Source organism: Cynocephalus volans, chromosome 13, assembly GCF_027409185.1.
Source record: "Cynocephalus volans isolate mCynVol1 chromosome 13, mCynVol1.pri, whole genome shotgun sequence".
NCBI lineage: Eukaryota > Metazoa > Chordata > Mammalia > Dermoptera > Cynocephalidae > Cynocephalus > Cynocephalus volans.
In genome coordinates, this window is record NC_084472.1 from 96,954,569 (window position 1) to 96,971,780 (window position 17,212).

Here is a 17,212-nt window from a genome sequence, read left to right on the forward strand (position 1 = left end):
AAGGTGCAAACCAAAATAGCATAAAAGAAATGAAGTAACGATACGCTTAGATGAAAATGATGAGTGTGGGGTAAAGGAAAAAAATCGCTTAATTTTAGCATAAAATATCTTTATGCCAAGCATAAAATCTTTTTATAAAGCAAAATTTCTTACTACTCCAAAAACATAATCATATTACAATTAAATAAGTTTGCAAATTATTCACAAAACTGTTGTTTCAAACATGTCTATCTAGATTAGGATTTTACCTTCACATCACTTCTTTACATTTTAAGTTGCTTTAAATCAAATTCCTACGATGTACTGTTTCTGTTGGGAGCAAATGCAGTAACAGTGTAGCATTTTTCACATTATACAAGAGTGCACATAACATGCAAAATCTCAATTATATTAAACTAATAAGGCAGGAAGGGAATAGAAACTTCGAGCCTAACATAAAATTTTGCAGTTTCAGCAGGTCAAAAATCTCTAATCTTCAATTATCATTGACTAAGATTAGATGTAAATGAAAGGATATGCCTAGGAACTCTACTCCTATAAAGCTGGTCCTAAATAAATGAAGCAAAAATATAACATACAAAAAAAAAAGCCTTAATATACATACCAAATGTTTATTTTAGAATAATTTATAATAGTAAAAAAACTAAAAACATAAATGTCCAAATAAAATGTACAGTAAATATATGTGATAGATTAAGTAGCCATATAAAATGAAGTTTACAAAAAGTTCCTAACAACAAAGCAAGATAATTTTCTCATCATACTAAATGAAAATAACATGTATATAAAAAACATAACCTTATCTCTTTTAAAACAAATGCAGAGAAATGACTACAGTGAAAGAAAGATAATAAAAAGTTAATAGTAACTGTTCTTGGGATAATAAAGTTGTGGATTTTGATTTCTTTATTGACCACATCATACAGAGCATGAGTTGGCAAACATTTTCTGTGAAGGGTCAGAGAGTAAGTATTTTTGGATACATAAGCCATATTGTGTCTGTTGCTACTACTCAACTCTTCTGCTGTAGTGTGACAGTAGTGATAGACAATGCATAAATGAATGGGTGTATCAGTGTTTCAGTAAAACTTTATTTACAAAAACAGTAGGTAGGCTGGATTTGGCCTGCACTGGTCCTAGTTTGCCAACCCCCGCTACAGAGGATCAAAGAAAACTATATACTATTTTATATGACAGGAATTTTGCTTTATTCTTACTTGAAAATAAAGAAATGCAAGAATTTAATAAACCCTTGTGCATACAACCCCAAAGAAGGAATTTTAAAGCAAAGGAATTACTAGTACAGGTTGTGCACAACCCCAACGTAAAAAATTTTGTTAGAAAGCAGTAGGGTCAGTAAACAGGTATGATCTCTTTCTCAGAAGGTTTCTTGCAAAAGTGAACTTTCTAGGCTTTAACAGAAAAGAGCAGTGACCCTGTTTTAAACTTGATGGCTGTAATTTAGACATATAAATTAAACTAAAATAGCTTTATACTTACTCTCCCTCTCTTTTACTTAAAGATACCTTTTTAATAACTTAAGGCCTTTGAGAGTTGAGATTCATTTAGCTTAAGTTCCACTGCACCAAGTAAAACATTTTTGGCTAAAAACAGCCTAATTAATACTTATTATTTAGGGGGAAAATTCACATTTGTAACATAAAAATCTTAATTTTTAGATAGGGGAAAAAGCTAGATGATCATCTGTCAGTATTTATATTATTGTTTCTTTCACTGGTGGAAGGCTGAATGACTAAATGAAAACCCTTCTACGTCTAACTTCGTTTTTTTGTTTTGTTTTTTGGCAGTTGGACAGTACAGGGATCTGAACCCTTGACCTTGGTGTTATGACACTGCATTCTAACCAACTAACTTTGGAACAACAGATTCTTTTCTGCCATTAGACTATTGGGTGTAGCCATCTAGCTGTGCCTTACTGAAGTGTCCTACCATTAAAGGAGGTAAGAGATGGGCCTCCCCCACTCCCCCACCATATACACACACCAGATCTAGTTTATGAATTCCTTTGCATATTTGTATTAATACCACAGCAATATATATTTCAACAGCTATGTACAATCCAGTTTCTTTGCTGATCCTGTTGATCATTGCCTATTGCTTAAAAAGTTAAAATACTGACATGATCTAACACAAAATAGAAGCTGCCATTTGTGTAAATCATATACAATACCCAGAGGCACTGAACATACTATGGATCTAGTAACAAATACATTTGTATTACATTATAATCCATTCTCAACTGCACATATGACAAATTTACTGTTGCTCCTAGGAAGGGAATCAGTATTTTGTCAATTTAAAGATAAATCAAAACAGATGGTGAAGAAAATGTTAGTACATTACCAAAGACTTAAAGGGATCTAAATCTAAATTCATCTTCAACTTGTATCCATCATTAGTTTTCCTCCATAGTATGTTTCTCCTTGAATATAGCACGTTAAAATAAGAAACATTTGCTCTCTATCACAGATTGGAAGCAAATGCAGATTAAAATCATATTCTTTCATAATAAATGAAAATGTTTTCCTCATAGAAAAAGCAGCATGATCTTCATAAGAATACGTTTTATTTTAAAATATTTTAAAATTATTACTGCTAGTATAACCTTTGTTTTCATATCAAAACTTTTGCTTCCAACTGATATTTATTTCATGTCATCTTCTTGAGATCCCAGAATCTAAAGGATGTGCAGAATTAAGGGATATTGGCAGATCAGAGCTTATACAGTTGACAGTAAAGCCAAACCTAGAACATGTGGGTTCTGTATCCGCTGGTACATATACACTATATATTGGTGAATTCAGTAGTAACATTCCTGTGTATGACCAAAAGACACTAACTATAATTTGGTCTGGTCAGAATTTTAAATAAAGTTTTAAATGACATTACCTCACTGCTCCTCCAATTGCCTATTGGTAGAAATGATGGCAGAATATTGAAGATGAAATCATACATTCCTAAAAACATTTTCTAAATATAAAACGAAGGTACTTTTTTAATGAAAATGAATCACTACTTGCAATTACATGCCTTTTACTGTACCTTACTTATAAGTGTATTTAGTAAGAAAAGCAGATTTCAAGTTATCGCATTAAAAGACATGTATGAGGTTTTGAATTTTAAGAAAATTCTATAACCAAAAGCATATCCTAACTTAATCTTAACAGTTGATCACTACAGTTCAAATGTTCTGTTCTGAGAAATTATATAAAGTGTTTTATATATCACTTCATAAATTAATATATTTCATGTATATTTATTCCTGTGAGTCAAATGTGTCCCCCAAAAGTTCATGTGTTAGAAACTTGATCACCACTGTAACAGTGTTAAGAGAGTGTAAGATCTGATTATGATATTTGAAAGGTGGGGCCTTCAATAAGTGATTGGATTATGAGGACTGTGCCCTACTGAATGGATTAATTCATTCATGGAGTAATGAGTTATCATGGGTGTGGACTGGTGGCTTTATAAGGAGCACATGAGAGAGCTCTTGTGATTCTCTTGCCATGTGACACCCTGCATCACCATGGGACCCTGTAGAGAGTTCCCACCCATAAAAAAGCCCTCACCAGATGTGCTCCCTGGACCTTGGACTTCCCAGTTTCCAAAACTATAAGAAATAAATTTTGTTCTTTAACAAATTACTCCGTTTCAGGTATTCTGTTATAAGCAACAGAAATAGACTAATACACATGTTAGTTCAAGCAATTATAGTTTCAAAAACTATGTTTGCACTTTAATAATATTCTAGTTAATATTCATGTGCCTAAAGCCTCAGTATTACAGAATTTGGGACATTTGAAAGCTTCATTCACCTAATTGTAACTGAATAATTATCTGCACAATTATTTGTTGTATATCTGTCTCTCCATTTAGACTGTAAATGCCACACAATCACGAACCTTGTCAGTTTGGCAACCTTTGTACCTCAGCATATAGCACATGTATATGGATATATATGTATGTATTTATATATGCATACCCCCCACTCTTTTTGGGGGGCAGTGCTAGAGGGTGTGGTTGTTTTTACACAAAAACATGATAACTAAAGAAACTACATCTACTATATTTTTAGTAAATGAGCTTTCAGAAATACACAGCAAATGTACTTACTTTGTAATTTTCTGTATTACTTGCCTATTGACCACAAAGATTTTAATGGGAAAATATTACTGACTAAAAAAAAATGGGTTAAAAGTTTTAAATTCTTGACTCTTCAACTGATTGCCTTTATGATCTTAAGCAATTTAAACAAATTAATCCCTTTCTCATCAATCAAACATGAGGCTTATCAATCTTAGAAATTCTGTTAGGCTAAATATTTCTCTTCAAACATTGTTTTCCTCCTGTATTTCTCAATTCTGTTAATACTAAGCTATCCCCTAACACATATCTAAACTTCAGAATCACCTTTGATTCCTTTCCTTAAGTCTCACTTGTGACATCTGTTATCAAGTTTGGCAATTCTTCCTCTTAAACAGCAATTGAATCACTCATCCATTACCTTAGTTTAGGTTCATCCTCTACAGCCAGAACAACTGGTAGTGCCTCCCAATTTCTCTGCTTTCCCTTTTCTACCTTACCCTCAATACTGTTACTCCAGCAAACCTCCATTGACTTTCTGTTCCTTAAATAAGGATGAGATATACATGCCACTATTTCCCTTTCCACAGCCAAATTATCAAGACACTCAGGACTCAACCTAAGAATACTTCATAAAGAATAAGGCAGCCAATTCCAAATATATGGAATTGGGGCATCAAGTGCAATACATCTGTTACCTTCAGATAAGATTTGAATCTCTTAGCAAGGTTTTCATTCTCCAGCCTAAACATCCTTTCAACAATCTCCTCCTCATAATTTGTATTCCGGCCTTAATGAATTTCTCATTTTCCTCCAATAAAGAATATTCTCTATTTTATGCTTTTATACCTGTTGTACCTTCTACTGGAAAACCCTCCCTCTCTCATTCTCTGTCTGTGAAACTCCTTCAAAACCCAGCTGAAAAGTAAGTTCAACTTCTCTAGGCATCGAGTTGCTCCTCTCTCGCTACTTCTTTTGCATGAATTGATTACAGCATCTGCGACACTGGAACATAAGTATTTCTCTGTCATTCTACCTTCTTGTAAACAGCAAATATCTTACTCATATTTGTATCAGGTTTTGAAAAGTATAACTGAATGAAAAACAAAATGCATTTTTACTAGGAAAAATACAAAGCATTACGTAAGTTATTCTTAGATGGCACACATATACTCCATATTAAAGTGTTGTAATGTTTCTTATTCTTTTTTCATATGGTTTTCTCTCACAGACTACTTAGGATTGTTCTTTTTTTGCTAAATAAGGTACTGAAAAACTAAAACTCTACTGATACGGAAAAAAATCTTACTAAATCTATAATCTATAATACCAAGTGACTTTTTTCTTACATTTTTCAACAAAACATTACATATAGCAACAGCATCTAATGATCTAATATCTACCCTTTTTTGCATAAAGGGAAAAATACACATGAAAATTTAAAAAATTGTGGTAAGTTCAAAAATATTATTAGACTATCAAGTGGAAGTCAAATAAAACATTATTACTATAAAATGGCTTCTTTTAAACTTTTACTGATAATATTCATAGGTACAGTATATTAAAAGAATTTTTCTCCTTCTCTTTGTAATAGATATCTCTAAATAAGAAACCTGAAGAAATGAAGCAACAAATATTTACTATTGGCATGAAAAATACTTTAATTCTTTTATGTATTACTGCTAAAGTCTATATGGAAAACTTCATACTGCTTGTGAAATGTCTTTGCATCCTAAATCTCAGCTTGATGCCAATGATCCATGAAATGAAAACTTGGAGAATTCCTGCTGCACAATAGGATGATGGTCTCAACACAGCTTTTCATTCCTTTTGCGAGGTGTTCTTGATGTGTTTTAATAGATTTAAAGTTTTATAGCTATGGTTATATAAAATTCTGGAGAATTTGGTCTAGACTACTTCATTTGAATATGAATCTTAGTAATCAAGATAGTAATCAAATTGTATAAATAATATTACAGGTAAACTTTAGATTCTGATAATGACTCAGTATGTTTAAACAACCCTATAAATTTAAACTTCAAACAGTTTCACAAGACTCACAAACATCAATGTTCCCCCAAAATACAGCTGTTTGCCCAAATGGTAACTACTTCATTCTAAGAATATTCACATTTATACACATAAATCCTACTTCTTTCCTATCCTGCTATCTTCTTTAACCTTTTAACTCCAAATCATAAACAGCACCTTATGATCTGATTCACAATACTTAGTCTGATATGTTCCAAAAAGAGATATCTAACTATCCTAATTCTCCCTCTTCTGACTTATCATATATTTGAGGGAACCAGTGCTCAGATAATTCCTTTTTTATGCTGCCATTTATATGACAGGGCACTTTTTCTCCCCATTATAGGGAGAAAACAGTATAAACTTCATAAAAAATATAGCCAGAGATAATTAATGCAGAGTAAAAGCAATACTTTGAAATTCATAATTAGTAAAAAGAAGGAAGTTATAGTCTGTTAACAATTCAGAAAAACAACAAAATTATACTAAAATATGAAATTAGCATAGGAATTAAAAAATTAGTCATAAAGTTTAAAATTTAATATCTTTTAAAAGTCTTGATAATCACTGTAAAAAAAAAATCAATTTAATAGCATGCAGTGTTGGTTTGCCAGTGTTGGTTTGCCCTTTTCAATCATCAGTATTTTAAAGGATACTCAGAACCAGAATAATGTGTGACTCTGCCACGAATTGGGCCTGGCTGCTCCCATGAATGTAGCTCTATAAAAGAAGACAAAGAAACAAAAATCACAATCTTGGAAAAAAGACATAATTATTTTGTAGTTTTATGTCATGAATATAAACAATGAAAAGATCTACTAATTAAGTTCTCATTTATAATTCTTTTGAATAAAATAATTAGTTAAATGAAAATAGATGAAAACGTTGGTTGATATTACTATAAACTGTAGACAGCAACTTAATCAGAAGCAAACTTAACATAACTTATTAAAGAACTTATCACAAACACAACATAATGATTCTAAAAGTTACTGCAAAAATGTATTTGATAGCATGAAGTAAAAATTAGAGCAAATAATTTTTCTGATTCTTCATCCTTTAATTCAAATATCACTAATCAAATGTCAAATCAATCCTTTCCACATTACCAAAGTTTTTAAAATAAAAAATTAGCTTTATTAAATGTACATATATCATTAGAGTATTTCATTTTTTTCAAAATATAATTATTAAAACTGTTTTTACCTTGTTGAGAAATGTATAATTTTTCCATACTTTGGGAGAAATGATATATATAGTTGATCGAGGTAATTATGGAAAATCCGACACAAATCTCCATCTACAACATTTTGTTTCTGAACTGATTCCCACAGTATTACTGCTGTTCATCTCTCTTACAAAAATTAGTTGCTATGCACTTGTTTTAAACAAATGTCCTTCTCTAGGTTTTCCATTTATTAAAAAAAAAAATACTGAAGAAAAAAATAACACCTCACAATATAAATCAATATCCGCAATTTTTACACCACTTATGGTACCTAATTGTATCTTTTGAGAGAACCAAAATGGTCCTCTAAGCATTTTCCTTTCTTTTTTTTTTCCTGACAATAAGTAAGGCCGAAAGCATGTGCACTTTAATGGAAAGAGTATTTAAGAAGGAGTCAGAAAATTATTTCTTCCTGGCCTTAACTCTGGACAAGTCACCAAATCTCTCATGAATTCACTATTCTCTCATCTATAAAATCAGGAACTAATTTACATGATTCCTAATGTCTTTTTGAAGTAAAAAGTTTTCTGTGTTTTGTCATCAATACTGTCTCAGTATTCTAATGTAAAGGCTGTTTCTTATTTTTTTATCTAAACCATCTTTGTTTCCATCTCTAATTTCTCAGTAATTCATAGCATAACTGCCTCATCTGAAGGTTTGTTCAGATGTGTTTTGTAAGCACAGCTTCAGGCAAACTGGCTTAAAAATTAGCCATTTCTTGTTCATTCACATTATAACTTCTAAATCCTTACTCTTAAGTGGGAGCTAAAAAACAAACAAATAAATAATAAAAAAAAAAAGAAAAGAAAAATACAACAATCACAATAATACATTGAACTTTCAAAAAGAGAGAAGAGAACTGAGATTACCAGAGGAGAAAAAGTGGGAGGGGGATGGAGTAAGAGAGGAATTGGACACGAAAAATGATTACATTTTGAACTTTAAAATAAATGATTTATATTTAAAAATAAATAAAGAACCCTATCATAAATCTTTTTTCTTCTGACTCTATCCATTTAGATATTCCTATATGGAGACAAGCATAACTTTGAAAATGATAATGCAGCTGCTTAACCATTTAAGATTTTTAACATAATTAATGAACGACAATAGGGAAAATACGAAAAAAACATGCAGCAGAACAAACACTATAAATTATACATGGCATCAAGTCTGATTGGACACTAAGACTCTAAGAACTAACATGCAAAGACTAAGGTTTTATTCTTCCAATAATTACAAAAGCAAGCATAATAACATACACCCACAACAAGTAAAAATAATAATACCATTTATCAGGCACTTATTTTATGTAAGACACTTAAGAGCTTTACAGGCAATATCTAATTTAAATTGAATAGCCCTATAAGGTAGGCATTTTTTATTGCCGCCATTTTATAGATGAGGTAACTGAGGTTAAGAGAGGTGAAGAAATTTTCATAAGTTTTCTAGTAATACGTAGGCTCTGGGATCTCTAATTGGATGCAGCTGATATCAGATCTTGAGTTCTTATTTACTATATTACTTTATTATTTGCTAAACATTTGATTAGGGGCTTCATATATGTTATCTCATTGTATCTTCTTAACAACCATATAAAATAGTTGTCAGCTGTCATCTTCCAAATGAGGAAACTGAGACTTACAGAAATTTAACTAACTCGCTCAAGATTGCACAAGGAATAACTGCTGAAGTTTGGACTGAAACCTGGGTCTTTCCATACAGTACAAGCCCCTTCTACCATATAACTCACCAAAAGACAGGAAGAACATTAAGTAAGACATTTTGTAAAAGCTTTCTGTGGCAATCAGATAATTAAATGGTGACAGTTAAAGTAATTAAAACCAACATTTATACAACTGACTAAAATATCTGAATATAACAGTGCAATGTTATATGCAATATGCCCAAATTTACACAACAGCAGCAAGGTAGTTTGCCTCTATTTAGAATCACAAATTCAGAGAAGAACTTCAGATATTTTCTAGGTGAGTGGTTTAAAACTCTTTTGTTTAAGTAATAGGATTTTCTCCAATCCAGCTTTTGTCAAGGTCATTAATGGACTTCCCCACTGCCAAATCCTAGTCAACCCAAAATCTTACTTGACTTACCCTATTTGAAAAATGTGCTGCACCTGACCACTCCTTCATGTTTTAGTAATATTTTCTTCACTTGACTTCCAGGATGCCACTCCTGATTCTCCTACGTCACTGGCTCCTCTTCTTCAGGCCCCTTGGCTGTTCCCATCCTATCTCCCATCTCCTTAACTCTAAACTCTGGAGTGTCTCAAAGCTCTTCTCTATACTTACCCTTCCCAGGTGTTCGCATCCAATCTCATGGTTTTAATTATCATCTCTATATTGACAATTCTCACATTTATGTCCAGTCTGATAAACATCAATCTCCACTTGGCAGACTAACAGTCTTCACTAATAGACTTGATTTGTAAGTCTAAAACTTAAAATGGCCAAAACAAAACTCATGATATGCTTCTCTTTCTAGCCCAGAATCTGCTTCTCTCCCATTCTCCCCTAGCTCAGAAAACAGCAACTTAATTTTTCCAGTTGTTTAGGCCAAAACCATGGAATCATCTTTGTCTCTCTGTCCTTCGTTTTCTCGCCTCCAGGTTCTAAAGACTGGGAAGTCCGTGAGCATGACACTGGCATCTGGTGAATGTCATGCCACAGTGGAAGGGCAGAAGGTGAAAGCAACTGCATGAGAGAGAGAGAGAAACGAGGCTGAACTTTTATCAGGAGCCCACTCCCACAGTAATGGCATTAATCTATTTATGAGGGTAGAACCCTCATGGCCTCATCAACTCTTAAAGGTTCCACTTCGTAATACTGCAACAATGGCAATTAAATTTCAACACGAGTATTGGAGGGGACATTCAAACCATACCAGTTTCTTAATCTGTCACTTTCATTAGTAGGTGCCCAATATGTTAATAAAGGATGAAGGTTTGTTTCCTTTCTTCTTCTTTTTAAAAAATTTTATTTATTTATTTATTATTTATTACAAATATTCATGAGATACAAAGCTGATTGTCACCCCTCCTGCCCATGATGTGGGGGCCAGATTCATACTGGGGGCATATCCATTACCAGAAATTACTTTTGTACCCTTTGTCCCCTCCCAATTATCCCCCAACCACTCTCCCTTTCCCCCTCTCTCCTCAACTCCAATTTGTTGCCCTAGGAATGTTCCCTCCTTCTGTTGGATCATGACACTACTATGGTCTTTCTTTACTGCCTTCCTTTCTCTCTTAGCTCCCACGTATGAGTGAGCCCATGAGGTATTTATCCCTCTGTGCTTTGCTTGTTTCACTCAACATAAGTTTCTCCAGGTTCATCCATGTTGTTGCAAATGGGAGTATTTCATTCTTTTTCATGGCAGAGTAGTATTCCATAGTGTATATATACTACAGTTTCCTTATCCAAATGGACATTTAGGTTGGTTCCATATCTTGGCTATTGTAAACAGAGCTGCAATAAACATGGGAGTGCAGGTATCTCTTCGACATGATGATTTCCATTCCTCTGGATATATAACCAGAAGAGGGACTGATGGATCATGTGGAAGATCTATGTGCAGTTGTTTGAGAAACCTCCAAATTGTTTTTCCAAAGTGGTTGTACTAATTTACAGTCCCACCAACAGTGCAGTAGTGTTTCCTTCTCTCCACACCCTCGCCAGCATTTGTTATTCACCATCTTTTTGATTACAGCCAGTCTAACTGGAGTGAGGTGGTATCTCAATGTGGTTTTTTTTTTTTTTAATTTTATTTTCTCAATATACATTGTGGCTGATTATTGCTCCCCATCACCAAAACCTCCCTCCCTTCTCCCTCCCCCCCACCTCCCCAACAATGTCCTTTCTGTTGGCTTGTCGTATCAACTTCAAGTAATTGTGGTTGTTATATCTTCTCCCCCCCCCCGGTTTTGTGTGTGTGTGTGTGTGTGTGTGTGTGTGTGAATTTATATATTAATTTTTAGCTCCCACCAATAAGTGAGAACATGTGGTATTTCTCTTTCTGTGCCTGACTTGTTTCACTTAATATAATTCTCTCAAGGTCCATCCATGTTGTTGCAAATGGCAGTATTTCATTCGTTTTTATAGCTGAGTAGTATTCCACTCTGTAGATGTACCACATTTTCCGTACCCACTCATCTGATGATGCACCTTTGGGCTGGTTCCAACTCTTGGCTATTGTAAAGAGTGCTGCGATGAACATTGCGGAACAGGTATACCTTCGACTTGATGATTTCCATTCCTCTGGGTATATTCCCAACAGTGGGATAGCTGGGTCGTATGGTAGATCTATCTGCAATTGTTTGAGGAACCTCCATACCATTTTCCATAGAGGTTGCACTATTTTGCAGTCCCACCAACAATGGATGAGAGTTCCTTTTTCTCCGCAGCCTCGCCAGCATTTATCGTTCAGAGTCTTTTGGATTTTAGCCATCCTAACTGGGGTTAGATGGTATCTCTGTGAGGATTTGATTTGCATTTCCCGGATGCTGAGTGATGTTGAGCATTTTTTCATATGTCTGTTGGCCATTTGTATATCTTCCTTAGAGAAATGCCTACTTAGCTCTTTAGCCCATTTTTTAATTGGGTTGCTTGTTTTCTTCTTGAAAAGTTGTTTGAGTTGCTTATATATTCTGGATATTAATCCTTTGTCAGATATATATTTTGCAAATATTTTCTCCCACTCTGTTGGTTGTCTTTTAGCTCTGTTAATTGTTTCTTTTGCTGTGCAGAAGCTTTTTAGTTTGATATAATCCCATTTGTTTATTTTTCCTTTGGTTGCCCGTGCTTTTGGGGTCGTATTCATGAAGTCTGTGTCCAGTCCTATTTCCTGAAGTGTTTCTCCTATGTTTTCTTTAAGAAGTTTTATTGTTTCAGGGTGTATATTCAAATCCTTAATCCATTTTGAGTTGATTTTAGTATACGGTGAGAGGTATGGATCTAGTTTCATTCTCCTGCATATGGATATCCAGTTATCCCAGCACCATTTGCTGAAGAGGCAGTCCCTTCCCCAGTGAATAGGCTTGGTGCCTTTGTCAAAGATCAGATGGCAGTAAGTGTGTGGGTTGATTTCTGGATTCTCTATTCTATTCCATTGGTCAGTGTGTCTGTTTTTATGCCAGTACCATACTGTTTTGGTTATTATAGCTTTGTAGTATAGCTTAAAGTCAGGTAGTGTTATGCCTCCAGCTTTATTTTTTTTGCTCAGCATTGCTTTGGCTATGCGTGGTCTTTTATTCTTCCATATAAATGACTGGATAGTTTTTTCCATTTCTGAGAAAAACGTCTTTGGAATTTTGATGGGGACTGCATTGAATTTGTATATCATTTTGGGTAGTATGGACATTTTCACTATGTTGATTCTTCCAATCCAAGAGCATGGGATATCTTTCCATCTTCTTGTATCCTCTCTAATTTCTCTCAGCAGTGGTTTGTAGTTGTCATTATAGAGATTTTTCACCTCCTTGGTTAACTCAATTCCTAAGTATTTTATTTTTTTGGTGGCTATTGTAAATGGGCAGGCTTTCTTGATTTCTCTTTCTGCATGTTCACTACTGGAGAAAAGAAATGCTACTGATTTTTGCGTGTTGATTTTGTATCCTGCTACTGTGCTGAAATCATTTATCAATTCCAGCAGTTATTTTGTAGAGGTTTTATAGGCTGTTCGATATATAGGATCATGTCATCTGCAAACAGGGACAGTTTGACTTCATCTTTTCCAATCTGGATGCCCTTTGTTTCCTTCTCTTCTCTGATTGCTCTGGCTAGTACTTCCAACACTATGTTGAATAGGAGTGGTGAGAGTGGGCATCCTTGTCTAGTTCCTGTTCTTAAAGGAAAAGCTTTCAGCTTTTCCCCATTCAGGATGATATTGGCAGTGGGTTTGGCATATATGGCTTTAATTATGTTGAGATACTTTCCCTCTATACCTAACTTATAGAGGGTCTTTGTCATGAATGAGTGCTGAACTTTATCAAATGCTTTTTCAGCATCTATAGAGATGATCATATGGTCCTTGTGTTTGAGTTTATTAATATGGTGTATCACATTTATTGATTTGCGTATGTTGAACCAACCTTGCATCCCTGGGATGAATCCCACTTGATCGTGATGAATAATTTTTCGTATGTGTTGCTGTATTCTGTTTGCTAGTATTTTAGTGAGGATTTTTGCATCTATATTCATCAAGGATATCAGCCTGTAGTTTTCTTTTTTGGTTATATCTTTACCTGGTTTTGGTATCAGGATGATGTTTGCTTCATAGAATGAGTTTGGGAGATTTGCGTCCATTTCAATCTTTTGGAATAGTTTGTAAAGAATCGGTGTCAATTCCTCTTTGAATGTTTGGTAAAATTCTGCTGTGAATCCATCTGGTCCTGGGCTTTTCTTTGTTGGGAGCCTTCTGATAACAGCTTCAATCTCCTTTATTGTTATTGGTCTGTTCAAATTTTCTACGTCTTTATGGTTCAGTTTTGGGAGCTTGTGTGTGTCCAGAAATTTATCCATTTCCTCCAGATTTTCAAATTTGTTGGCGTATAGTTGTTTATAGTAGTCTCGAATGATTCCTTGTATTTCAGATGAATCAGTTGTAATATCGCCTTTTTCATTTCTAATTTTTGTTATTTGAGTCTTCTCTCTTCTTTTTTTTGTTAGCCATGCTAATGGTTTGTCAATTTTATTTATCTTTTCAAAAAACCAACTTTTTGATTCGTTGATCTTTTCAATTGTTTTTTGGTTTTCAATTTCATTCAGTTCTGCTCTGATCTTAATGATTTCTTTCCGTCTGCTAACTTCAGGTTTGGATTGTTCTTGTTTTTCTAGTTCTTTAAGGTGAAGTGTTAGGTTGTTCACTTGCCATCTTTCCATTCTTCTGAAGTGAGCGTTTAATGCAATAAATTTTCCCCTCAATACTGCTTTTGCAGTATCCCACAGGTTTTGGTATGATGTATCATTGTTTTCATTAGTTTCAATAAATTTTTTGATTTCCTGCTTGATTTCTTCTTGGACCCATATGTCATTAAGTAGAATGCTGTTTAATTTCCATGTGTTTGTATAGTTTCCAGAGTTTCGTTTGTTATTAATTTCTAGTTTTAATCCATTGTGGTCTGAGAAGATACATGGGATAATTTCAATTTTTTTGAATTTATTGAGACTTGATTTGTGGCCTAATATGTGATCTATCCTGGAGAATGATCCATGTGCTCATGAGAAGAATTAATATTCTGAGGTTGTTGGGAGGAATATTCTGTAGATATCTGCCAATTCCAATTGGTCTAGAGTCTTGTTTAGATCTTGGGTTTCTCTACTGATTCTTTGCCTAGATGATCTGTCTCAATGTGGTTTTAATTCGCATTTCCCTGATGACTAGTGATGTTGAGCATTTTTTCATGTATCTGTTGGCCATTTGTATGTCTTCCTTTGAAAAATGTCTATTCAGCTCCTTTGCCCATTTTTTAACTGGATCATTTATTTTTTTACTGTGTAATTGCTTGAGTTCTATGTATATTCTGGATCTTAGTCCCTTGTCAGATGCATAGGTGGCAAAATTTTTTTCCCACTCTGTAGGTTGTCTTTTCAGTCTGTTGTTTCTTTTGCTGTGCAGAAACTTTTTAGTTTGATATACTCCCATTTGTTTATTTTTTCTTTTGCTGCTTGTGCTTTTGGGCTCATGTTCATAAAGCCTGTGTCCTGACCTAACTGCTGAAGTGTTTCACCTATATTTTCCCTTAGTAATTTTACAGTTTTGGGTCTTATACCTAGGTCTTTAATCCATTTTGAGTTGATTTTAGTGTATGGTGAGAGATGCATATGTAGTTTCATTCTTCTGCATATGGATATCCAGTTTTCCCAGCACCACTTGTTGAAGAGGCAATCTTTTCCCCAATGTAGATTTTTGGTTGCCTTTGTCTAATATCAGATGGCTATAAGCCTGAGGAGTGATTTCTGGGTTCTCTATTCTATGCCACTGGTCTTAATGTCTATTTTTATACCAGTGCCATGCTGTTTTAGTTACAACAGCTTTGTAGTATAATTTGAAGTGAGGCAGAGTTATGCCTCCGGCTTCGTTTTTTTTTTTTTTTTTTTTGCTCAGGATTGCTTTGGCTATTCGGGGTCTTTGTTTTTCCATACGAAAGATAAGACTGTTTTTTCCATTTCTGTGAATAATGTCATTGGTATTTTGGTGGGGATTGCATTGAATCTGTAGATTGCTTTTGGTAGTATAGACATTTTAAAAGTTGGCTCTACTTTCAAAATTCATTCCAAATTCAACCACTGTCACCACCTCCAGAAAAAACCGGCAAAGGGGCCTAAAGAATAAGGTCCAAGATTTATTGTCTGGTCCAAGCAGTTATCATCTCTTGCCTAGACTGCTTGCAATAATCTCCTTTATTGTCCCTGCTTCTACCCTATAATCTATTTGTCAGTCAGATTAATACTGTTACAACTAATCAGATCCTATCATTACCTTGCTCAGAACCCTTGAATGCTTTCTCAAATGTGTGGAAAAAAAATCATATCATGTAATACATTTATGTTTCCAGTCACTATACCAAAGGATATTTTTCTACAATTTAAAAATACAAGTATATTTTAAAAATTCACACTTGATTCTTAGAGACTTATTTCACTATAACAGATCTATAACGACTGTAGCTTATTTCTCATCTACATAACAAATAGAGAGGAAAGGCTTTAGAGACAGTCCTGAATGACAATTACTAGATGTATTATCCTGAACAAATTACTTGATTTCAACAATCTCATCTATAAAAAAGAAATAGGAGAATGTTCTTCAAAATATTGTCCTAAAAACCAGATAAGATGTCATATTAAGTAATTAGCATAAAACCTGGCTCTATGCAATAAATAATCAAAAGTAATCAAGGAGAAATCATTTTATAGTCTCTATTTGGAACAAACTATTTGTATCTTCTAAACATTAGATAAGCATCCTTAAATACCATTCAGAAAGTCATTTTATTGACACAGGTGAGTTTAATGTATTGAACTGATATTTCAAAGAGATGATATTCAGGAACCTGTACTAACATTTGACTTTTGTCCATCTTTTTTAGTCTCCAAAATCACATCAAGACCAGAAACCTCAACGGATTTCAGGGTTTAATATGCTAGAATTCATTTGATAATTTTTTACTGAGCAAATAATATGTAACAGCCACCAATTTAGGCAATGGGAATCCAGCAATAACAGAAAACAAAAACAAAAACAACAAAAACGCAAACCTATGCTCACAAGGAGCTTACACACTCAAGCTACAACACATTTTGTCTGTTGAAATGCAACAAAGAGATTATTAACACACATTAAAAGCCTAAAAGCCATAAAAGCAAACATGAGAATAGGAACAAATAAGCATTCCAGAGATCCTAAGCACTGACCTCAGGTCAGTACCTTTTATTCCTGATGCTACCTAAAGCAATGACTTAAGATTAAATTAAGGTCCACAACTTTAAGGTAGTCTTAAAATGTACTTTCATAATCCTTTGAAAGAAGAAACACAGAGTAATGAATTCCTTCAGAGCTAAAGCATGATGTTCATTTACATTCTTTCCCTCTGATTTTACTAATTCTGATGAAGGAGGGAAATATCAGTTACACGGTAATTTGCTCCAAAACATATATTTAACTTATAAGGACAATACGTTTGCAGATCAGATGAATAGTCAAGAAGAAAATGTGTGCAGTCTTTGATACTGAGTACATACTAATTTTCTAGAGATAAATGTTTTGACAAGCCATTAATATAAATGTTCTTCACTTGTCCAGTCCCTTGAATACTTCATAGAGCATATGAAC

General features: G+C 33.9%; 1 protein-coding gene across 5 annotated transcripts in view; it reads right to left on the reverse strand.

Moving 5' to 3' along the window:
* Positions 1–17,212, reverse strand: part of TUSC3 (tumor suppressor candidate 3) — a 270,895-nt gene that overhangs the window by 21,209 nt on the left and 232,474 nt on the right. For all 5 annotated transcript variants that reach the window (XM_063076814.1, XM_063076813.1, XM_063076811.1 and 2 more), the window contains one exon: positions 6,792–6,855. In XM_063076814.1, coding sequence (XP_062932884.1) covers positions 6,792–6,855 — 64 coding nt within the window. The remainder of the gene's footprint in view (positions 1–6,791; positions 6,856–17,212) is intronic.